This window comes from Caloenas nicobarica, chromosome 3 (genome assembly GCF_036013445.1).
Source record: "Caloenas nicobarica isolate bCalNic1 chromosome 3, bCalNic1.hap1, whole genome shotgun sequence".
NCBI lineage: Eukaryota > Metazoa > Chordata > Aves > Columbiformes > Columbidae > Caloenas > Caloenas nicobarica.
In genome coordinates this window covers 67,185,100-67,211,016 of record NC_088247.1, presented here as the reverse complement: position 1 = coordinate 67,211,016, position 25,917 = coordinate 67,185,100, and the positions used below count along the sequence as shown (strand labels likewise).

Here is a 25,917-nt window from a genome sequence, read left to right as displayed (position 1 = left end):
ATCCATTATATGCAATGTATTTTAAAAGAAAATAATTAAAAACAGATCCTATGGAATTTATCACATAAATACAAAATCATATATTTTATTGATCCCCATATATTCTCCATTAATTCTGGGACTGTGTCGTTAAATATCTTGGCTATTTTCTTTTGTAGGGGTGTTATTATTGCTATTTGTTATATTTAGCAACAATACCTACAAATTCCAGCAGGGAACTAGTGCTGCTTTTTATTAAAACTGTCCAAACAATTAGCTTAAAGCCTGTTTGTGTTCCAGGGAACTCACAATTTAGAATGGGGTGTGGAAAGGAAAAGAATTGGCAAAGGAAATTTGAAGTACAGTCATTAAAATATTAATACCTACAGTTACACTGTCAGGCCCAGATAGTTGCTCAAACAAGCTGAAGAACAGTGGCAAATATTTGACAATCCTCATACCCTAAATTAATATACTAATGAAATGGTGTTATTAAAAACCTTTTCACACATTTCTTCTGTATGGAATATTCCACCAAAGACAAATGCTTTTGAATGTTGAAGGAAGGTATTCAACATAGAAAATCATTAAAGGAAAGAGAAAGGAATTTTCATCTCCCTGTCTCGAGACATTTTGAGGTTCAAAAAGTTTCAGAGAAGGAGGAGATTTGGTATTGTTCTGAGTCAATTTGCTCTGGCTGAGGAAATGACGAGAAGGAAACTACTTCCCGGTCTCTGGAACCATGTGGTGTTCTAAGATAAGGGGAGCACTTGCTAATTCGAGTTCACAAGCAGGAAACGTGATACATCCATTTCCTTTCAGACAAACAACAGAGTGCCCTGGCAGCACAAAAGCATTGCTTCTACTGCTAAATCTCAAACGTTCAGAAACCCATTGCTCCTCTCTGAACATACCATTCTATATTTGCTATTTGGATGTTATGGATAGAAACAGTACTTACTCTCCAATCACATGGCCACCAAAGTTTTGGGGTAAGGATTTTGTTTCTTTTTCTAGAATACCGTTAAAGTAGATGCTGAGATTTGCTAATAATTGCCTTAGAAACCACGTCTGGATACTTTCAAGCCTCAGGCTGGGAGTAAAAAATAATTAATAGATTTTGTATTTCTTGCACTGCAAAATATTGTTTTCCAAATGTTTCTTTGACAAAGTTTTCTCATGTTTTTAAACTAATCAAGACAGCAGGAACTGCCAGGGCAGAATTGATTGTTTGACAAAGTTCATTATTGAAGTAAGTTGAAAAGGTGTTTATTGACTTCAATATGTTTCAGATCAGGTAGACATCCTCAACTGTTTAATGAATGTACCTACACCACAGACATGATCTGTTTCATCTTCTGATGAAAAAGAGATAGCCAAAACTAAATGTGTTGCAACCTTTGGAACAAACTCTTACTCCTCCGGAATGAAAAATTATTTGTAATTTGTTGTCATGCCTCTTGATCAGATTTTCCTTACTTTTTCCTCAATGTCTATTTTGATTATTATCTGTTAAGACTTTCACCCAAACTTGAGATTTGTTCATTAATGGAAATGTATGGTGTGAGGTGGAAGTATATGTTATACTGAAATTCATTCAAGGTAATTAGATTCAGTAGCTTGATCCTAAAAGATTCTATGGCTGTGGAGAACTTTGCCCTCCAAAAAGCTCTATTGCTTGCTATATTTATCATTAACATGTATTAGCATTGAGCATTAGAGTGAATCATATGATCTGCTTTTTTCTATTGTATTATTGCTATTGAGTAATGACCCCTCCAAGAATCTGTACACTATCTAAAACTAAAAAATAATATGCATTAGCAAAAGAGGACTTCTGTTGCATAGAAATGTCCTGGGAAAAGAGTGGAAAATAACTATACAAGAAGATTTAAAGAAGTTCCTTTGTTTCTTTAGCATAAGGAACAAGAATCTGTTGAATGCCATCAACATGTTTCCTGTAGTGACACATATTTTCCTACAGGGATACCATGAGCAGCTCACTTCATTTTTGTGTCTTGGGCTAAACAATAGGATGATTATACTGGATGTCTTTGAGAAATACTTTGAGATTAACTGAGGAAAAAATACTGTTATTACAGTTTCAGAGTCTCTTGTTGTCTGGAGGTTGTCTGATGGACTCTGAAGAATAACTATCATTTTTGTAGAGTGGAACTTCACGTAGCTCTAAAATGGCTCTTTCAGAACAAAAATGAAGGTGCAGTGCTTTCATCAACACACACTATAAGAATCCTTGTGTAAAAGATGCTGCCTCTTGTTACTGCAGATCTGCTTTTACTCTGAGGTATTGTTTCACTGTCATGGAAACATACACAAGAAACAGCAGTTACATCAAATTTTAAGGATTCATTAACCATACTACTCAGACTGTGGGCAAAGTGTTCTCCATCTTCAGGAGTAAAAAAAATTACCTAAGAAGTGACCACTTAAATTCCACAGCATATTGCATGGGGCTGGCCCTGCTGGTACTGCTGGTACTCTGTCATTCTGTTTAAGACGCATCTCTAGGTGCACCAAGCCCTGGTCCTTCGATATCAAGACCTGTGTTTGGCAACAGAGACCAAGACATGCACAAGCTGCCTTATTGCTGAAAGGGACAGCATCTCCTGTCACCAGCATTGCCCACCAGGCTTGCCAGGGACTGGTACTGTACCCAGCCCTGATCATCTCCCTTTTGCTTATGCTCTGACAGCAGATGAACCTCACAGCTTGGGGTTTTGTGAGGAGCTTGAATGGTCCTGGGAAGGGAAGATGCCTCTTAGGTTTTTCTTATTTTTCTGAGAGACGAAGAATTAATAGCCTTTCCCTTCCTTTCCTGTAGGTATATCATGTGTGGTAGGCTAGGGAGAGACACTATATAGTCTGTGTCAGAAGAGAATGACTGACACAAGCTCACTGTGAGGAAACTCCACTTAAAATTATAGAAGTGTATTTTCTGACATCTTTGAAGGTACACGACCTGTGGTAAATAAAATTGAGTTCCTTATTAAATGAGAATACAGTACTTGAAACTGTGATTTTTCAGGATATGGCTTACAGACTGTTGCACTGTTTTTCTAAGCCGCCACCCCCTCCGTAGTGCTGTGTGTGTGAATACATTACCAAGATGCAGATCCTTTTCCATGCATCTGTGACTCCTCAGCAGCTCCCATAGACTCAGCCAAAGTGTAAAATTCAACATGTGTGCAAAGGTTTGCTGAGAGGGACTAATTTTGTGAGAAAAAAATAAACACTGTAAAAATTGTTAAAGCAACTATTCATAATGATATTTAATCTCTTAACATTTTATAAACCATCTATTGTCTAACAGCTGGTTCCGTACTATGGAAAATAAACAGGCATCCTGTTTTCTAGAGCAGTCCAGTTTCCAATGGTAGCTTCACGCCTTAAAAGTGACTAAGAATTTTGAAACAATGAACAAACTAAACTGTCCTCCACTTATTTGTGTGTGAGTACACATAAATCTTCATATAACTGCTCCAGGCTAGTAGATGTGTGCGTGAACGAAGCTGTGTAGATAAAGCAAAGATAAACACACCTTGATACACCATGCTGTCTGAATTGCCTAGGTAGTTTAAATCCTCTCCCTATATTGATACAAAGACATTAACAGATAATAACATATAAAAAAATTAGCACACTCTTTTGCAAACTCAGTCTAGAGTCGGTGACAACCTGGACAGTCAATAACATGCTTAGCTGCAGATATTTCAGGCATTCTTCTTTTGAATTCAGTCTTCACGATCATCATTCTGAAGCATCTTTGAAATGCTAAATTATGCAGCAGAGTAAAAGAGAAGTAAAACAGTAGTTTTGCTGGCCTAAAATTAATTCTGCTGGGGAAAAACAAAAAAAAGGAATATTAACCACCTCTTCTGGTTTAAAATCATGAGTTTCATAATAGAGCTCCTGGCCTTGTCAGGCAGCTTCCTATGTCATGTGTGACAAGCACAAAATCAGGATTCCACTTCTCACTTTTCTAGAGCTCTTCCCTTCTACAGATGTTGCACAGTCTCTGTAGACATTTATGCCTGTTTCAGACAAGTTGTCCGAGCTATTGCAAGGATGCAACAGCTCATCTTTTTCAGGTGCCAGCTTATATGAAGCTCTGTAACATCCAGTCACCCTGCTTTGTGGTGGGAATCCATAGTAAGGTACTTTGGCAGAGGTAGAAAAAGAAGCACTTAAAGCCTTGGCTGAACTTCAGCACCATTGGTATCATATGGGACTGTAGACAGAGAATCTGGACTCTTTTTTTAATTGATAGTTTCAAAAGAGGATTTGGCAATAGCTGAGTGAGAAATTCAGGGGTTTGTACCCATCCATCAACTACTAATCTCATTTTTTACTGTTTTAATACAGTCTTTATTGAGTTCATTTTGATTTGTAAGTTAACAGTGGGAGCAAAGACGTTTCCATTTTAACCAGGAGTGCATTTCTTGTAATTCCTAAAAGCATTTTCAGTTGTACACGATTAAATACAATAAATGGCTTTGAGGCAATCTTATTTCTCCAGTGCAGACAGCAATATATTTTCAGATCAAGAAATTTAATTTAAATAGTACATTTGATCAATATGACAGCAGCAGAGAGAAAAAGTGTAAGCAGATATTAATCAACATAAACTTAGACCCCTAGACTATCCTGCAGTCTAGTTTTACTCAAGTATCTATTTAAAAATACAACATTAAAATTTAATACCTTAAAAACATTAAGGACAATTTTTCTTTTCTTGAATCAGAACCCAGAGCATTATTTGTCCAGCGTTTGGAAATAATGCCACATATCAGATGGCTTCCAACATTTTAAGATTGTGAACTGCCTGGTACTAATACTTTAAGCATTATCCCTTGACTTTATAGGCTACAAATGCACTCATGGTTCTAAATATAATGTCGAATTTTGCCTTGTCTCTGACTCAACCCACTGGACTTCTCATTAAAATGTGTCTGTTTGCTTGAAAGAAATCAGACTATACACTGTACTGAAAAAGATGGTCATTAGGGATGAGCATATTCTAATGCCTGACACCGTGTTGTGCTATCATGTTACTGGTGTAGCAATAACGGTGGTTAAGGACTTACTGAACTACTACTTGTGAGGGGCAGCACTGACACAAACAGTAACTGAGCTGCCAAGCACAGGAAAGTCCAACCTAGACAGCCATGGGACCCAATTTCTCTTTGGGGATCCTTCATAGATAGTAGTCATGGCAGAGTAGAAGCAACTAGCAAATCCAGTCCAGTTCCTTGCAAATGGGAGAAGAAGGATCTGGCTACCTGCGTGGTGACCAGGTTAAGCCTGTTGGCTTCCACTCTGATGACTGTGCCAGTGCATTTCCAGCATACCCACCAGGTGGTCTCTCCTCATTCCCTTTTCTCCTCTTCACACACTTTGTACCCTTCCAGTTTAGCTTTAGCAGCAGCAAATAAAGACTCCAGGAGCTGTGTTAGCTGTCCTGCTGGAGAGGTGGACACACAAAGGCTACGATTTGGAGCCAGAAATTCCTTTGCTGGCAGATAGGAGGAAGAGAAGGTGTGACAGAGAGCCACTTATAGATGCTTTACACCATTGGAGATTTTTTTCTTAGTAGAGAAAACCTTCAGGGTTAAAGTGGAAGGAAGCAGGAGGAAAACATGACAAAGTAGAGCCTTGGATTCAGGTGCAGTATCAACCTCAAGGATATATTTCCTGAATTGCTATTTTTCTTCTGTTCCATTTCCTTTTCTCCCTTTTCAAAATTTCACCCTAATGTGCATATTCTTGCTGGTATTTTAATTTGTGAAAATCAGTCAAAATAGAACAAGGTGATTGAAGGTCAGAACTGGAATTTCTTTTTGATGTTGGTCTCTTTTTATCACTTCTCTATGTTTTGGAAAATCCTAGTGATTTTAAGAGAGCAATTCTTGGCAGCATATCACACATCATAAGGAGCTCATAGCACAAGGAATAAGTGTTATCACAAGAGGTATAATCTTTTCCTGCAGAGTCTTTGGGTTAGATCAGTGGTGTCTGCAAAAGTTTGGAAATGGGATGTGAACAAGTAAGATTCTTTCTTTTGAAACCACTCTGCTGGAGTCAGACAACTTCAGATTTTACAGGTTTCTGTTACTGGAAGCAGCTCCAGAGGGAGAACAGAGAGAGGAAGAGGCAAAGAGCTTTCTTCCAACCTCACAATGCAGTCCTGCTCTAGCGATTTAGAGAATAATTACTTCCAGTGCATATCCAACGTAGTAGGACATTATCCTCTTCAGAAAATAGAGACTGAAAATGAGGATAGAGCCTTTTACTCTGCAAATATGTGTATTGCCATGACCCAAAACACAACACTGTATTTTGATGACTAAGTAAGTAGTTCTTTTCTCATAGTACTACTGGGGACAATAAATGAAAATGGCATTCCAGGGGTAACTGACTTTGTCAGTTTTTAATTTCTTTAACTCATTGCCCTTTTGCATTTAGTTAAAATGATAGCTAAATGATAGATAAAATTACACAATAAGAATAAAAATCAAAAGCAAACCAAATTCATAAATATATGGCGAGTGAGAGGGAAAGGAGCAGAATGCTCTCAGCAAATGTTATCAGAGGAAGGGATGATCCATATTGATTAGGTGAAGTCAAACATATCTGAAAGAATAGATCTAAATTCTTTGGCCAGGAGCCTGTATTAATACCTCTCCCATGTCACAGACAGACATACATATAAAATGCAGTCTTCACACTCAATCTCAATCTCTCCATCTGGCATACACTGACTACATCTACAGCTACAGCTTTCCTACTGTCTCCCCAGAGTGCTTTATCATGCACCACCTTAACGAGTCTATTTGTTTAACACTTGAATTTCAGAGTCTAGCTTCTGGTTCATCAGGGATACCAATCCGTCGCTCAGGACTTGCAACTCAGGGTTTTACCTCATGGTGTGTGGCATCCAATCATTGAGCAGTCTTCAGTCACCATCATGATGGAGTTAATATGAGAGCCAACTGTATGTGAACAAACCCTCGTTCCAGCTTCCCACCTGTCTTTTCCAATCAAATAAATTACTTGTACTTCCAGGTTTGTTATTATAGATTTTTATGGAGCCCTGCTAGTTCTTTATTGCTTGTCTAACCTTCCATCTTCTGACTAATATTATCTCCTTTACTTATTTAAACTGGAATGTGTAAAAAAAGGCAGGTGGTATATATCTCCAAAGCTATGTTTCCATACCTTTAAGACGTCTAATAACAAACAGTAGCTTGTCTTTCATTCCCATTTCACAGCCAAGTATATTTACTGATGGTAGAAAAAGAGCTTGTTTTGAAGAATATATAATCCAAATGCCCTTTTTGATTGGTTCTAGTATATGTCAGTGGCATGTGAATTTGGGTGATTCAATATAAGAGTAGTCTAACAATTAAAATAAGAAGGAGGGATGTATTTTCTAGCTTAGTTAGAAAGCTTCCAGAATTCACTGCATAAAATTGCTAAGAAAACTGGTAGAAAAATAGAGCTTTGGATATTTTTTTTCCTGTTTCTTAGCCTGGAAGATATTGATCAGATGGAGTAATTAGAACATTATTTATCTAAAATATGTACAGAATGTCTGCACTAGAAATTTCTAGTTGTGGGAATGGTATGACTGCATAATATAAGGAATAGTACAGAAAGAATTAGAGTATATTTATACCCCCTTGTGTCAGTGTGATACAGACAGACCATGTCCTTGGGGCTGAAGATTTCCACAAATCAGTCAAATAATGCATCTGCAAGCATACCTGTGGGTAGCTGTGTTGAGTAAAGGCAATAGTGCCATAAAGCCTCCTCCCACTCCTCCTACAAGAAACATGCCAACACCACACAATTTTTTATCAACTCCAGAATAATTCTTCCCAAATTCATTGAGAAACTAGAATTGTTTTATTTTCCTATGGTCGACCTAAACTTAGAGCAGGCTGGATCCCTCAAAAGATATCTGTGGAAATAAGCATACTGGGAGGCTGATTTTTAGTTGGGTTTCTGGAAGATAACACAGATGTTTCCTCCACGTTTCAGGTCCCTGTTTGAAAAAAAATAGAGAAAACTTCCCTGTGCTTCTTCATAGGAATGTTGTCAAGAGAAAGATGTTGACGTAAAACGTGACACAAAATCAGACAGAAAGCTGGTTCTGGTTTTGCAAATGCTTCCTGTAAACGCACTGAGTTTTTTCAAGTACATTCATCTGAGAAGCAGACGTACAACACAGATATAAAATATGATACATTTAAACAACACTAAGAAAGACAATGAGATCTCTATGGTAATGTTACCTCCTTCAAATTTTTCTCTTCTTATTACCATCTAGCATACCTACAAGTTCTCCCTCCTGTTCCTCACTGAAATGTTGCACGATGCCATAAATTTAATAGTGAAGCCATATTTCCAGACTACTTAACCAGAAATTTCACTTGAATGAGTGACTATTTTTCATATTGATGAAGAATAATTGCAATGTATATGCATAGTGAATTTGTGGAAATCAGGACTGTGAAAATCCTATACAGCTCAGCAGAGTTTTTAGGACAGGGACCAGTTTGGTTTCGCCTGTTACAAATACAACACACTGGGACCTCAGACACAGCCTGAGAATCTAGTACCCAGCCAAAACCAAATAATGGTAACACCAGTAAAACTCAGCTTCACCTATATAGGAAATGAGACAGACTTTTACTTTCACCTCTTGGAGAGGGCTGTATGTTTGTGCATCTCCCAGGCCCAGCAGCAGCAGAGTAACTTTTGATATGTGGCTTCTGGAGCAACAGAGATTTCCCCTGACTGATGGCAATCTCTTTTTTTTTCCCCTTCAGATAATACCGAGCCACATGAAAATCATGTGATAGACATGCAGAAAATGTCACATAACTAGATCGCTTCTCAAATGCTCAAGTGGTCAGAAGCTGATTTAAGTATTCCACATAATTTTGATAATGATCATGGTAGCTAGAGGACTGCTGGGGTGAGGGAGACACACACATACCACCTCTCCTCTGCCTGAACCTAAGATCTCTCCAAGGAAGAATGTTGTTGCTCTATCTACTAGATCAAGGTCACCAGAAGATCTTCCTGTTTCCAGCTTCCCTGACCACAGTATGAGCTGACTTGGGATGTGTCACAAGGCAGCAGCAGAGCAGTGACTCAAACAGCACACAGCTTGCATATAAATAGTGCTAATACTGAGAGAAATGGCAACAAGGACATGGGTTTAACTGAAGGAAAAGATAGCATGTGAGGGTGAGGCATTAGCAATGGCAGCAACCGTGTTTGAACATCAGCCCTTCAGTGCTATGACAGCAGTGAATCTCATTCCTCTGTAACACTTGGGGTCCCTGGCTCCTCCTCTGAAGTCCTCCAGAAATATTCTTATACCAAATGAGAAATAAATCAGTTGGATTACTCGTGCAGGTGGCAGCACTGTTTGCTGGAGCAGCTGTGTCCACGAGCTTCAGTGTCTTCCAGTATTGCTACAGAGAACGTGAAGCAGCCAGGGGAGAGATGCTGCTTGGCACCTTCTCCTGCTACTTATGCTGGTGCCAAACTATTGCAGGAAGCCAGCACTTCCTCTGCACTCCATCAGGGACAGGAGTTAAGGTCATATGTCAAATCTAAACATACTCTGCCCACGCTGATTTCTCCAGGAGACAGAACTGTGTCTTAGCCTTACGCTGCATTTTATTTTCCAGTTAGCTTTTGAAGATACCATTTTGTATCAAATACTAGACTTGCTTTGTATAAACCCTACATTAAAAAAAAAAAAATCAGATAAATCATATACTGTCTTCTCAAGGGGCAGAATGATCAAACTATTCCAAATTTAATGTGATTATGCCTATATTGCTATCAGTTAAGTAAAAGATTTGACAAGCATGTGGAAGTTATTACTTTCATTACTGAAGCAAAGGGGATTATATCAATAGTGAGACCTTACATTTATGATGATAATATGTAAATCTGTTCCAAGATCTTATGTTCAGGCCTGTCAGAGAGATAAAAGTAGGTATTAATGAGGGACCTATTTTTTTCCTTGCTCTTATTCTGGCAAGCCCGAAGAAAAGACTATTACTGTAGTTGGATGAAAGCAACAAACTACTGAAGAGACCAGTCTTATTCTTGCATGTTGTCGATTCAGAGCACGATTTCTTCCTTGTATATAAATTATTCTTTTAAAGTGAGTCTGTCATTCTCAGGCTGTGTTTTGTTACGTATTAATTACTGCTTCTCTCCTGCTTTCTGCACCCCCCCTGTACAGCCATTGATTTATCAACTGCTTAACCATCTTTAGCAGGAAGGACACAGATCTGAGGTAATACAAGGAAGAGTTTCTTCAGAGTATTATTTAAATATTAATCTAACACACAGTGCATACATGTTTTGACAACTACACCTACTGATTGTCCGAGTATGTGGTGCTGCTTATTGTCACATGAGCTGCCAGAAGCATCATTCTTTATTTATCCACCACAGAAATCTCGTCTTCAGGAAACAAAGTATATTTCTTCTTCCAAGCACCACTCCAGTGAATGTCTTGGCATGTGAATGTGTCGCCTAATAAAAGAAGCTTATTGTGGTGCTTTCTCCCCAGGACAAACCCCCTGTATTTGCATGCTCAATTGCTAGAGCTTAGCAGCATTCATACTCAGAGTTAATCTCAGCATGCTGTGGGTGCAATGGTTCTGCCTTAGTTCTTCTTGTAGAACCTGTTGAAGGAAAATGCTCTGTATTTATGCACAACTTCCCATTTTACCATTGTAGTTCATTTAACCAGGAGTAAAAAAAATTGTGAGCCAAATGAGTGGCTGTGAGTGGTGCCATCTCCCTTATACAGAAGATTAACCTGAAGCATCGAGATGAAATGAAATGTCCACAATCACAAAAGAAGAGCACAAAATAAAATCAAGACTCAAGACTGACCCATTTGTCTTTGCAAGATTAACTTCATTTCATAACACTATTCTTTTGTCTGGGGGAAAAAAAAAAATCAGAAAAGGCTATCAATAACAGTGCAGACAAATTCATTTTTTCCTGCTTTTCAAGACAGAAGCTTCACTTCCTATATAAATGTAACCAAAAGTACTTAGTCAGATTTTGAAACCTATTGTATAGTAGTTAAGTTTGCACCAAACAATCCTAAATTATTCTCCTAACGTAATTTATTCCTCTTCTAGTTGAGGAGATGGAAAATAAACTTAAGTGAGTTTGATTTTCAGGTATTGAAAATGGGACAATAGTAACTTAAGATTTATCTGTTAAATGACCTCAACCAAAACTCCATCAACAACACAAATATATACAGCATTGTTGTGAAATAATGTCTAGGAAATTTTCAGCAAAATAATTGTTGGAGAAAAAAATTCTTGGTTCAATGCAATGCAAAAACTTGTTTGGGCTCTGACACATGCTTGCTGAAGCAACTAGCCAGGGCAGTTTCTGCTTCTCAGCAGAGGCCTCTGCTTTGCTTCTTTGGCATCTTATTTGCAGAAGAAACTGAATTCCCTGTTGCAGACATTTGAATTGACAATCCAGCACCTTAACACACGCTTATGGCATATTTCACCGTTTAACAGACATCTGTTGATTTTTAACCTTTTGCTTTAAAAAATTATGTTATGTTGATGCTGTTTCTCAGTTATTGAGGGTAAAGGAAGCAGGCACATGGCTTCTGTAGAAGGTGCATAACTTACACAGGCAGAGTATAAATGAAGAAGGAGACCACTGATGGCTCTGTTGATTGAGAAACGCTGGAGTCTCTAGGCAAGAAGGACCTGGACAAGCCTGGTGCAAACACAACCTCCCAGACACCACTGGTTCATGTGGGACAAGCACTGATGTGCCACTTCACACTGAGTCTCCGGCCTGGATCATCTGTCCTAGGCCATCAAGAGCTAATACTCCAGATCCGTAATCATCTCACTTAAAAGTTACACCAGTATTTATCAGCTTGTGGCTGCACAGATTCTTGTGAGTACTACTTAGGTCTCCTAGACTACACTGAAATAGATATTCACAGACATATTTGGTATAAGAGAAATCCCTGAAACTGATTGATGGTACTACCACATATGAACATACTTCTGTATTTTCAAAATGTTCACAAATATACCTGTTCCACATGGAAGATAAATGTAGCAGGAGATTTTTTGCATTACTGTGCAATTGCGAATGTGAAGAGGTTGCAGTTCTTCTGAAAAGCGCTGCATTGGCAATCACTGTTTGTAGACTGCAGTGGGCAGGCTGAAATGTAGTCTTTATTTTTAGTATACCTAGTACATCAAGGCATTCATGGCATGCCTTTTAAAATATTCTTCTTCATAGTCTGATAAAACTTGGACTTTCATTATTAACACTTCTTAGCCTTTTATGGGTTCTCATAGTAAGTACAAGCTCCACCTGAAGCTGCGTCTGGGTCGGGCAGGCTCTTAGATCATAGACAACAGAATTGCTGTGGTGGGACTAAAGATGATTTCAATGTATTCCTCATCTTGCAGTATTCCCTGAAAGCTGAAAACCTTGTGCTTTGTTCTAACCCTGACTGTCTTCTGTTTTCTTAAATGTAGCATATGTACTTCAATACTGCTTCATTTTAAGATTTCATGCCAGTCACGCATTCTCTGTTCATGTAGGAAATTATTTTATTCTCAGATGCTGTAAAATAATCATATCAGTTAAGTAATAACTATAATGCCATATTGCGCTGTGGCAATTTGTGATTTATTGTTGGAATTAGGTTCATGCAGAGGCCATATAGCTTTGGTCTATACTCTTTTTTTTTTGAGGATGATAAGAATGCCTTGCCAGAGAATTGTTTGCTGCACATGCTGTAAAGATCAAAATTATATTACTGTCTTTGTAATGCATTAGGAATCATAATGAAACCATATGGCAACAAAGTTTCTATCTCTGTCTGCATAAAGGAATCTTTGCTTTGTTTTATACAGTTATGCCAAAAGCATTATATTAAACATGCTGACATCTCTATCTTAGATATTTCCTTCTGATTATTACAATTACTCTTTATTTATCATTTCAGTAAAAATCAACTGCTAGTAATATCAAGGGAACATCATTGAGTTGGTTTGATGGGATATTATGATGGTATTTTCCACTTTTCTGGCTTTTTGTCACAACAAATTATGATATCAGTAAACAGAGCAAATGTACTCTGATGCATGGAGATCATTCTGGCCATCACTGTGGATGGTGGAAATATGAATTTAAGAACATACTTAGCCTCATGCTTCTCCATCAGTACAGATATTTGCAGAAAGCCACAAAATGTATGAGTTTTACTTCACTAAGCTTCTGAACACTTTTGCTGTGTCTCAGTCTACCTTACTTTCAAACTCTCTGCAAAATGCTAGTCCTAAGTGTTTATGACAATGTAATTCAGAGTTTTTCTGAGTTTTAAGGTACTATTAACATCTCTGTAATCTTTCATTGGAGTGTTTCTTGTTAGCTTTCTCTGACACCATATTTTATTAGAATTATGGTGTTTTATGTATTGTCTAGATTTTCAACATAAATTTCCAGCAGAGGGCAATCTTGTTCCTAGATAGGTTGCTCATTTGTGAAGTTAACCCTCTAATAAACAGCCACCCCCTCTATATTTCAAACTGAGAATTAATCCAAGAGCACAGACTTCATTATTTTCCTTGCCATTTACTTAATGATTTTTCAGGTGCTTCCAGAGCCTATTTACTTACCCAGTCGAATAAAGTCTTAGAAACTACACAAAATAACGTCAGTATGGACCTTGAGCTGTCATCTGTTCCACCTTTTTTTTAAAAAAAAATTTAAAACAGGATTGACTACATTACAACACCTCTTGACCAGTATTTGTTTTTAAAATCTTTAATGGGGGTAGATGCACTACCTACCTGGGCTATCTATTCTAGTTCTTACCTGTCCTCAAAGATAGAAACACACATTTTAATATCCTTTGCTCTAATTTAAACCCGGTACTTTTAATTTTATCTGCAGTGGACATAAAAAACCCGACTGCTTAATTATTATGTGAAATAGGAGAATTATTCTCTGCTGCTGCAGAAAAGAATCTCACACTAGCAGAGGCCAAATAAAACATGCCTCTATCAAGCAGTGTCTGAATGCAGAGCACTGACATTTCTGACAGCCTAACTATCCTACTTATTTTCTTTATTAGTTCTCATATCTTGCACAGTCTGCCTTCTTTTTACCTTTTTTTCCCACAGACTCTGTTTTCCAGATGTCGCCATCCTCACCTGTTTGTTTTCTGGATGTCACAACTACCTGAATAACCTCGTGCTGTCGCCTGCTACTCTCTTTCCACAAGAGTCTTGTGTGACCTTTCTTAAACTTTTGCCGTGACTAAGATCACAGCTGGTTGAAATTACACAGCAAGTGATTCACCCACCCAACTGAATCATGGACTGCCTACAAATGATTAATGAGAGGCTGTTCTGCTAATACAATTAGTGACAAAAATCGGGAAGATAGTAATGTCAACACTTCTCAGATACAAAGAAATTTCTTTTTTGAACTCAGCATTACAACAGCACAGGATTTGGTTACTGATATCAGTCCCACCTTTAAACTAAGTTTTCTCGAAGCTGATAGAACTGGCATAAAATTTCAAGTAGTTCAAATCTTCTGCGGTGGGAAAAAGTGGCAGCTCTCTGGCCCAGGGTATTCTTCCATTCCAAACTTGCTGCCTGGGATGCATGAGGAGGTGTAGCTGCAGCCCGTCCAGCTGAGAGATGTACATTAACTACAGCTGTGGGAAGATGCTATAGTTTCGTTCAAACCTTTGTGGACTCTGGCTGCTCCTGTCTGGTTTTGAACAATTGAGGCTGTGTTAGGAATATCTGCTGATAAATTATCTGAACCTCACTTGAAACCTGAGACGCAATCCTGTAAAAAAGTATCTGAACCATTCTTACTGGTCAAGTTACTAATTTGTCATTTGTAAATGCAATTCATGCTTTAATACACTAGTTGGTGCTCCACCCTAAGCTGTGCAATGTTCAGGTGCAAATTCCCATACTGATTTGTATGGGTTTTATACCAGATTTTGTCACTGAGCTTTCATTTTGGGAAAAAAAAATAGAGTAAGACAGAGGCTGAGCTGGATTTCTCCATGCTTGAGATCAAACCCTCTACCAGTTGTCAAGGCTTTTCAGCTTTGGGAAATGGCAATGTGTGTGTGTGCAAGTGAGGGTACGCATGTAGGAGGAGGAATGCTTGCTTACTTGGACAAGTTTTGAGTCACTGGCATATGACATATCATAAAGGAAAGGGAGCTCACAAAAAATGTGAGAAGTAAAAAATTAAAATGGAAATAAATTTACAATTCTAAAATTTGGATGGAAATTATAGAAATAGCTCTTTTCCACAATACAACATGGTGGTATGTTCTGATACCTCTCATTGCTAGTACAGCTGAAATCAATGAGCTGGTATGTTCTGCATACAAACTTGCTGGAGCCCACACACAATAAAGTTTCCATGTCAGGTGTGCAATGCTTCATGCCAGTTTTGGGAAGATGAAAGAAAAGAAAAATGGGAAAATTACTAAGTTGCTGAAGTAAATGAACATCATCTTGCTCTAACATAATGTGAGTAAAACACCTCTATGGCAAGCTGAGTTTGAATGTTGAACAATACCATTCTTGACTGACAAGCTACCTTACCACTTCTAATATATTTAAGATAGAACTACTTAGTTATTTACCTTTTAATAAAACACTAACAAAAAAATAACACCTCCAAAACATCAAGATTGTAGTATTTGAAAGTCGCTCACTAGAAATCAAACCAAATCAAATGTGTATCATCTCACTCTGTGGGTCTTTTCTGCTTCCTTGCATTTAGCAATAGTGTGAGTAGAACAGATCCTCAGAAAGGTAAATGGCTCTTTATTAGCTCTATTAGCAAAGATCCACTTCAAATTCAAGTTATATGTGCACAGCCTGACTGAAACATGCTTCTCCATTCTTCATTCCTTCCTGTTCAGTACTTTGTCCCGTCTTCTCCCACTCCACCCTGATTCTTCCTCTGAGATGCTCTCATTGAAGCTGCTACTTACACAATTTTTAAAGGTATTACTATCCTTTCATATACTTGGCCAGCTGAAAAGCTTACAAATGTGTATATTTGTGAGCATGGGGCAAGGAAGATCTTGCACCCACCTTAACTTTACGCCTTGGGCAATTTGTTCACAAGGCTACAGGAAAGATGCAGGTCCCCAGGATTTCCTGAGTTTGGGGAGCAAAATACTGTTCCAGCCCATTGCAACCACAGCTAAGGGCAAGAGGGAGATTCCTTGGGGAAAACTCTTATATTCTAGTGGAACAAAATCCAGAGTGAAGTTCAAATGAATCCTAGATGCAAATGTGTTTTTAATTCAAAGGGATCTCTTGCCATCTGATGTGGTCCATGAACAAGAAAGGAAAATGAAAGTCTCGCAGAAATAAGTGATTGACCTTTAAGCTCCATGATAGAGGCAGGCTCCTCCATCACAAAAAATACAAATTTATTTTTTGAAGAATTGGCCTGATCCAGGGACCAATAAGGCTAGAGAGAAGCTGTGCTGCTAATATTTTGTGAAGTACAGACCACGGTGGTAAAGGAGAGAATGTAGTCCACTTCTCAGAAGACTTACAGACTGGTATGAGACCCATTTGGTCGGCCTTGCTACTGATGTCCAAGCTGAATGGGAAGAACTTGTTTCAGGGCCATAACTAGGAAAAGCACCTTTTCAGCCAGTCTATCATCTCTACCAATAACACGTCCAAATTTCTCGTGTGTGGATTCTATAGACTGTTGAGGACTTGCTAGAGACTACCAACTTGATAGGAAGTATACTAACACTTCATATATGCAGTTAATGCAAAGTTATATAAAACCTTAAAGAAAGCTGCAGCAACCAAGAAAAAACTTTGCATAGCAGAAGCAATAATCCCCTGCACAAACCTGTAGCACTGAATTTGTTTAACACCGCATGCAAAAATCAGAGGGGAGGGAATAGAGAGACTACAGAAGAAATTGCTTGATCTGGATAGATTTTGGGTTGACAGACACATGCTGGCTTCCTATTCAGATCTGGGGGTAACATCCAGAAGCCATTGGTGTTACTGTGGGTTTGAACCTCCAACCTTGTTGGCATGGGAACACTGGAAGTACCACAGATAAGAAAGGTAATGTAGCTAAGATGTTCAGCTGTCATATTTCCTCATATCCTTTTATTTCTGGCTTTGTGCCTTGAAGTTGAAAAAAACCCTTTGTTCCTCACCTCAGCTAGTGTTAGAGGAGAGAGTGGCAAAAATTGACTGAGACAGGGTAGCGAATCTTTTCGGTTGTGACATAATCAAATGAAATAGGCAGTGTGAGCAGCCTGAGAAACACGGAAATCAAAATGTATTTAGGGGTCTGGCACCTGAGAAGTTATGGTTATTGTCAGCATTCCTACTTTATCCCCCATTTTATTTTCTCTTTCTTTAAAAGCAGAGGACAGAGCGACATGCACAGCTCTCAGGAAACCACAAGATATTATAATGGCTCCTTGGGAGACACTTCATGTCAGTATTGCTCAGATGCTCCTGAAAGGCTACTTCTGCCCTGGCACTGCCCAGATTGAGGAAGAGAAAAACAATTCTGGGAAAGCCAACTGTTCCCCTCAAAATCCCAGGTGCAACAAATCCCAGTCTGCCTTTGATGTTTTTCTCTGTTTAGTAGTATTTCCTCCAATGTACCTCAAGGCTGTGATCATTGGACATTGTAAAGAAGAAATCAATGGGCATAGATTTACAATTCTTCAATGTAAGTTTTTAGAACTGAACTACATTTCAGTGAAATTAATTCATCCTTTGTAGGGAGTCAACAAAAAGCAAGTTCAGCCTATTAGTGTGACCCACTGTTCCCACTGAAGTCAGGGACAGTCTGGGAATAAGAAGAATAAAGTGTCTGTAACCAATGGGTCTAGTGATATTTCTATAAAAGTACCAGAAGGATTAAGTGTATGCCCAAATTGAAATGAGAGTATTTGGGTACTAGACACAGCTGCAATAGTCAGTGTAGACCCAGCTGAGTTTCCCCAGGCAATAATTTGACTCTCTGTTTTTACATTCAAATGTAGAGGTGGAAAAATTAAAAAATCAAATAAGTTAAAGAAAATGAAGACATTATCCAAAGGGATAATTGTTTGTGCTGTGTCTCCAGCACAAGGGAACAGCACGTGGGAATGACCGAAGAGCTGCACTCGATACTTTTGTCAATTCCCTCATCTGCCTTTAACAGTGTGAAATGCTGATTTGATTGTGCAGGTGGTGAAAATTACGGCTAGAGGGATGCAGGAACAAATCCTCACCACAGTGCTTGGCAGCCCCAGAGCCTGGTACACTTGTGCATCTTGCTGTGCTTCTGCATACACTTGAGCTGTGCAGTGATCCCCTTCTCCTCTGCCTTGCTGGAACTGAAAGCCCAAACAGGAGGAGGGATATCAAGTGTCAGCACAGACCCCTGTGCCTGGGGAATCCCTTGGCAGTCTCAAAATATAATAACATAACTAGCATTCCAGCTGAGGTGCAAGACAAATCAGTCTTAGAAAGGATTAGTTCTTGCTCCACTTTCCCATAGCCACACAGGGACAGCAGTAGGAGTTCTCAGACTGCAGGTCCAGTGTCTGGGAAGTGTTGTCTTTAGGACACTCCCTGGGATTTACTCAACTGGAGGTGACCAAGTCCTGGCTCTCCCTTCCCACCTCCTGGAGTATGAGTAGGGACTTGCGGCAACAGGATGTACTAAATCCCTTAAAATGACATAATAGGCTACTCCTGACCAAAAGTGGCACAATAAGGCCTTCTGTGTCTCTGAAGATGTTTTTTAAAGGGCAGAATCATAATGACTTTGTCAGAAGGCTGCTTACAGTGACAGAGCTCTGATCTGCAGCCAGGAGTTGCTGTGCAGGATGCTGCCTGTGGCTCCTTGCAAAAAGCAGACCAGACAATCACCCTCTGAATTTAGCATGACCACTCAAGAGTTTGTTAGTTGTAAAAAAAAATGAGCGTTTAAAGAAAAATTTTTTTTTATGGTCAAGTCCAGTCTGCCTCTGAACCAAAGGACAACAAAGCATTCCCCAAAATGAACAGTGCTCTGCAACAATATCCTATACTTTATTTTCTCCAGTCTTCACTTTCCCATTTGAAAAGGATAATGGTTAGAAGCCTGTCTGAAAGTTGAGGTTAAAAGCAAGCGGCAGTAAGATTGTATAGCCATCCAAAACATCAATGGATTAATTAGACTTTACGTTTTCTGGGCCTCATAGAACTTCAGGTTTATCCTGAAATGCAGAAGGTGAATAAACTTGGGTAGGAGATTCATGTTGATGTTAGTAATTCATGATAACGTTGGTCATGTCTAGAACCAAACCTACAAAGGCATGTATGGTGAAAACACTGCACCTCTGACAGGGTTTGATGGGCAGCAGCAAGGGCTGGGTTGAATTTTAATGCTACTTAGAATCCCCTCCCAAAAATCTGCAAAAAGTTTTATGCTAAACTTTCTGGTATTCAGGGAGCTAATTTTCCCCAACTGCATGCATGAATCACATAGCTAATAATTTTTCGCTGAAGGGAGAAATGTAAGAAGGTAGATAATGAAGGTAATAGGAACTAATTCTTGAAGTGCAGTTATACCAATAATCATTTACATCTCCTCTGCTGGAAGGAAAGCAGATGTTTGCTTTCCCCTTCCTGCAGTGACCTGCCTTAAGTTTAAGCATTGCTAGACACCAAGGTGTAACTTAAGCAAAGGTGTCTATTGGTATACACTGGGGTGCCTCTGCCTGCCAGCCTGTCCTGCTGGCCATGCCTGGCAGCTCTCCTCTTCACTGTGTGCTGGCTGCTCTCCAAAGCCTGGGTCTCTCAGGCCACTCGATCTCTTTGACTGCCAGTACCTCCTTTGGCTAATTCCCACAGCTCAGAGCCAGTGCCATTACTTTGGGCTCTGGAAACAACTGTTTGTGCAGCACCATACATTCAGGAGAAACTCTTTAGCAGCTATTACCTTGCAAGAAAATTTTGAACCTAGTCTCATCTTGCCCTTTTTGGACTCTAACATCTGCACTCCAGTCCCGGAGTTAGTACTTTCTATTGTGGTGATCAGCCAAGCACAGTGTTAACTGGTCTGCACTTCTGTATGCTATAGAAGTTACTCATCTCTATCTAATGAATACAATTGTCTTTTCAACAGAAATGCTTCACAATCATGATAACAGAGCACAGACAGAATAAACATGTTTCAAGCTCTTCTATGGTTCTTTTTCACTTATTCCTTCTTTGTTCCATCAGTAGTCAACACAGTATTCCTTCTTGTTTGATATCCAATCCCTTCGAATTTTGAGGGGATCTGTAAAGGTTTCACATTCATTTCAGATCTTACCCAGGATTGCAAGTGTATCTCTGAACTTTTTAGAACAGCAATAAAGCTGGTGCTCTGTTGCAAAAGTAAGTGAAGTTTTCTGAAGTAACAGTTCTGTTCTTAGAAATACACAAGAAAACATCTTCTTCCTTTGCACTATGAAACCATGTGGGGAAGAAAAGAATCTGAGCCATGCTCTTTTTTATTTTCAGATCTCTTAATTCTTGAAAGCATTTATAAAAGAGCTAGAAATCTACCTTCCTTAATGGCAGATTAATTCATCTTTAAACTGGGCATTGGGGATAAGAAATATTCAAGAGACTTAGTATTAATAATGGTTATCTCTGACCATAATCATTTAGGATACAGTACTTTACATTAATTACTATGAAGTTTTAAAATATCTGTTACTTGGTAGTAAAAGGCTGGGATGTGTCCTCATGTTGTAATAAACACAAGTTTTAGTCCATTAAGAACATGGCAGAAGCTACATCGCTGTTGTAATAGGTGAGTTTGCAAACACGTACACATAGAGCATAAACATCTATAAACAGAATGACAAGTCTGCATAAATCCACACCTCATATTGCCCACAGAAGCAAATGCTTGGCAGTGTTATAACATACCTTGAGGCTGGTGGGTGGCTGATTCTGAGAGAGACTAAAGACTTTTCCCTTGCATTGGTACAGAAACTGGTATTAAAGGCAAGCTACTTTCTGGATGTTATTCAGTTATGCAAATTAAAGAAAAAACACCATATAGTGAGAGCAGTCTCAGCTGCTGTGTTTGTGTTGTAAAGTTCATGTATTACATATTATACAAAGATCTTAGGGTTTGTTCAGCTTTTAAGGAGGCTGACATCATCAATTCACTTTCTGGCAGCGAAATCCTTCAGTTAATGAAATAACTTTGGTGTGTATTTTTGCTTTATTTCAGAGCAAATAACAATAGCCTTCACAGTGTCCATGGTGGTTGGACTGGTGATTGGAGGGATCATCTGGGCATTGCTCACTTGCTTGTCCCGTCGCAGAGCTAGCGCCCACATTTCCCAGGGGAGCTCCTCAGTCTTCAGCCGTCGGTCCAGACCCTCCTCTCATGGCCACACGACTGGCAGGACTGGGTTTTACCGCAACAGCAGCTGCGAACGTCGGAGCAACCTCAGCCTGGCCAGCCTCACCTTCCAGCGGCAAGCTTCCTTGGAGCAAGCCAACTCTTTCCCCAGGAAGCCAAGCTTCCGTGCATCCACCTTCCACCCTTTCCTTCAGTGTCCTCCCCTCCCCGTGGAGACGAACAGTCAACTGATCACCCTCACTCCCACAAATACCACCACAACCTTCGTGGGAAGCACCACCAACAGCTTAAGTCAGCCCGAATACCACTGGTCTAACAACAGCCTCCGCATCTGCCACTCCACACAAACCCCTCCTCCTGCCTATGAAACCATCATAAAAGCTTTCCCAGACTCCTGAGTTAGGTCCTTGCTGCCAACATGCATGTACATTTTAGGAGGAACCTAAGTCATCTCGACAATTCTCTGTGTGTGATGATCTCTGAGAAGTCTGCAGCTGTTGTTGTGGAGGGGACATACATTGCCAAAAGGCGGGTAGCAGTGATTTCTTAGAGTGCAATATCCCACTGTCCAAGTGATGACTTGTCTTTGCACTGCTGGTCCTAATTTACTGCTCTGCTGTATGATTTCATATTTATAGTGTTGTATCTTTAATTGTAACCATTGTTATCGTTACTTCAGAGGAAAGGAAACGGTGCCACATAAAAAATAGATAATTTCTTGAAGAAACAGATCATGTTACATATTTCTTCAAATTTCACTACATCGTTTCTTTCTTAAAAAAAAAAAAGTTCTGTTTTTACATATTTTCCCAAGGATGTTAAGTTTTCATAGAACACTTCCCGTTACCCACCCTCTTCCTATAAGCACAGAATAGCTTCTGTCTGAGGAACCTTAGATGCAGAACTTGTAGAGGATTAAACCTCACAGTCTTGGCTGTGATCATAGGCATCCTGTTCTGCTTACTGTAGAGGATCTTAAAAGATCCCATATTAAGGCTGCTTGTATAAAATTCTCTATAACGTGGAAAAATGTTGAAGTATACAAAGCCTCATGCAGAGAGAAGTTTCAAGCAACATGCTAAATGCATGTTAACAATTATAAAGAATTTTCTGTCTGCAGCCAGCAGAACAAGTAGTCACATTTTAAAAGCCAGTAAGGCTGTATGGGAGCAGAATTCCTCGTGTTTCATTTTTCTAGTTCTGGTTATCAAGATAAGCAGCATGAATGACAATTATTTTTTTAATTAGGTTTCCTGTTTTGCCATGGGATTACTCATTTCCTTATTTCAAATTATTTTTCCCAAATTGTACCAAAGTTTAACTCTTCCTGGCAAATTATTCACTGAAATCTTGTCTTTCACTAAAGTGAGATTTTAGACATCTGTGGCTGAATACTGGGATCGTACAGTTAGTTGGAATATTAAGACAAAGACGGAATATTTAGTTCAAGTTAACAAATATTCTTGACTCTTACATGTGTATCATGTCAAGCTGATCCCTGTTTTAGTAGGGACTATTTGCACTGATGTGAGAGAAGTCCAGTATTTCATAGAATCACAGAATCATAGGATACCATGTTGGAAGACACTACAAGGATCATCTAGTCCAATAGTTCTTGGCAAAAGCACAGTCTAGACAAGACAACCCAGCATCCTGTGCAGCAGAATCTTAAAAGTGTCCAAGGCTGAGGAATATACCACTTCCCTGGGGAGATTATTCCAGTGGCTCATTGTTTTTATAGTGAAAAATTTTCCTTTTTTGTCCAATTGGAATCTTCCAGGAGCAACTTGTACCCACTGGCCCTTGTCTTTTCCATGTGACTCGTTGTAAAAAGGGAGTTTCCATCTTCTTTGTAGCCACCCTGCTGGAACATGGTGATAAGGTCTTGCCTGCACCTTCTTTTCTCAAGGCTGAACAAACTCAGTTCTCTTAGCCTTTCTCACATTCTAGTCCTTTGTGGCCCTCCTCTGGACTCCCTCCAGCCTGTCCACTTCTTCTTCACGTAGTGGGGACCAAAACTAAACACAGTATTCCAGGTGTGGCCTGACACGCACTGAGTAGGGTGGGATAACAACTTCTTTATCTCTGCTGGTGATGCCCTTGTTGATGCAGCCCAGCATCCTGCTGGCTTTCTTTGCTGCAGCAGCACATAGTTCACTCATATTGAGCTTATTGTCCAACAGGACCTCCAGGTCCCTTTCCATAGGGCTGCTTCCCAGCTGAGTAGATTCCAGTCTGTGCTGCACCCCTGGATTAAGTTTTCCCAGGTGCAAGACCTTATACTTGTCCTTGTCGAAATTCATCAGGTTATTGTTAGCCCACTCTTCCAGCCTATTCAGGTATTTCTGCAGGGTGACTCTCCCTTCTGAAGTTTCCACTTTCCCACCCAGTTTGGTATCATCAGCAAACTTCATCAGAGTACACTTGATCCCACCATCCATATCATTTATGAAGGTATTAAACAGTGTTGGGCCCAATATCAGTCCCTGGAGGACCCCACTCATGACAGGTTGCCAATTTGAAAAGGAATCATTTGCCACCACCCTATGGGTATGGCCCGCCAGCCAGGTCCCCACCCACCGCACTGACCGCTTGTCTAAACTGTAATGGATATTTGGAAATAGCACAGAAAAATGAGGCCTGATTTGAGTCTTACTGTATCAGTTTCCTGTTAAATATTCCGTGTTCAAATAAAGGGTAAATAATTTCCACAAACAGAGTAGCAGTCCTACTCCTCACTTAGAAATATGTCTGTTGTTGCTAAAAGGGCTGGGAAACTACCAGCCACAGGACTCCTAATCCTGAGGGGGCTGGTCCTGTGCTTCTGTAGAGAGAATGAGTCCCCAGCTGTTTTCTGGGAGGGATGAAGATTCAGCAGCTTTTGAGAAGGGGTAAAATGCTTAGCATCTTACTTTTCAGGCTTTTGGAGTCTGGCAGCATGCATCCCTTTGTGGAGCTCAGCGCTCCTCAGGAAGGACTGGTATTGATCTCTGAACTGCGATCTTCCAGCTTAATATCATCCCAATCGCAAATATGACTACCAACATTGAGCTTACAAGTGTTACTTACTGTAAACCACAACTATTCCTTGTTGTAAAGGCAAATTATTTTGCATGTATTTACTGACTGGCTTTCATTGCTTTATTTTTAGTGTGCAGTATTTTCCCTTCTAGAAGAACAACCATTTACAGAGTTTACAGAATGGTTCACTGCAGACACTATGGATTCTCGCACATGGAGGACTTGCTGATAAGACTGCAAACCTGCATTTGGCAGGTGACAGGCTGCAGACTTAAAACAATAATCCTCTGGAGAAAGAAAGTTGTGTTATTTCATTCATTAATAATATTTTCTTTTATTTAGAGTCTTATTGAGTCTGGTGAACTTCATTGCATGCACAACTGCATTCACAGTGTCCTAGCTCTAGAATAGGTGCTGCTACCTATTCTAATGTGCCTACAAAATGCAGAATTCAAGGCTTTTCTCATTGCTCACTGAGTTTAGTGGACTGCTTTGACCCAGCTGTCCAAAACTGCTTGTTTCTTGAGAGTGAAATTGGTTCAGATGAGTAAAGTTTTAGTCCTGGATTGTAAATGCACATTGCATTACAGTAGAGATTTTCATAGCATATTATTACTTGTATTACACTATATGTAGTAAACAATGAAGAAAGGGGAGGTTAAATGTACTGTATTTTCTTCCTGCTGAAATCTATACTGGATATCAAAACATTTTTTATGTCCCCTGGATTAGGGAGACTAAAAACACAGAATGTTTGGTGCATAACCAGTATGGCTGTCAGATACATATTAGTTTAAACAATGTCTGAAATGAATGTTTTGCAATCACTCTGGAAGCTTCAGAATGTGAAATAAAGTTAGATATTGTAATCTCAAACTCATGTTTTTACTTAAAGATAAATGTGTTTACTTGCATAGGAGATCATTTAAAGAGAAGGATATCATCCTTAATTATGCAAGCTAATATAGCTGGGAATGTGAATAAGGTCTTTCCTCTGTTTCTGTGGAGAGACATCCCAAAGCTGAAGATGTTATATGAAGTCAGTGTCGGAATTTGCCATATGGGAACACCTTCCAAGGATTACTGATGAGAATGTCTCTCACAAATAACAATGCCTACAGATTTTAAATCCACTGGTTTCCAAGTACTTGGATTTCAATGTGCAGTGTGTTTGAGCAAATGTTTGCTTTAAGCAGATGGACAATCGCTATAAGGTTCATGCTTAAATGGACTTATACACATTTTATTGCATCAGGACCAAAGCACGTCGCACATGATCAAACTCCAAACTGAACTGCAGGATTCAGCAGTCAACAGTTGTTTGATATGCAAAAGGTTATACTAGCTCATTGTAATGATATTTTCTAGCCTTGTATTTCAACTTAAAATACTGGGAAGAAGAGCTGAATTAAA

At 39.3% G+C, this 25,917-nt stretch overlaps 1 protein-coding gene across 1 annotated transcript; it reads left to right on the top strand.

Moving 5' to 3' along the window:
- Positions 1 to 837: 837 nt before the first annotated feature.
- MYCT1 (MYC target 1) lies at positions 838 to 25,410 on the top strand. Its single transcript, XM_065631664.1, has 2 exons — positions 838 to 971; positions 21,349 to 25,410. The coding sequence occupies exons 1-2, from the start codon at positions 920 to 922 to the stop codon at positions 21,879 to 21,881; spliced, it is 585 nt and encodes a 194-aa protein (XP_065487736.1). The 5' UTR covers positions 838 to 919; the 3' UTR covers positions 21,882 to 25,410.
- The last annotated feature ends 507 nt before the right edge of the window (positions 25,411 to 25,917 follow it).

Excerpts from the sequence above, each read along its gene's own strand:
- MYCT1 (XM_065631664.1), top strand. The coding sequence starts at position 920 with ATGGATAGAAACAGTACTTACTCTCCAATCACATGGCCACCAAAGTTT. Across the intron at positions 972-21,348 it reads ATGGCCACCAAAGTTTTGGG|AGCAAATAACAATAGCCTTC; the intron begins GTAAGGATTTTG and ends GCTTTATTTCAG.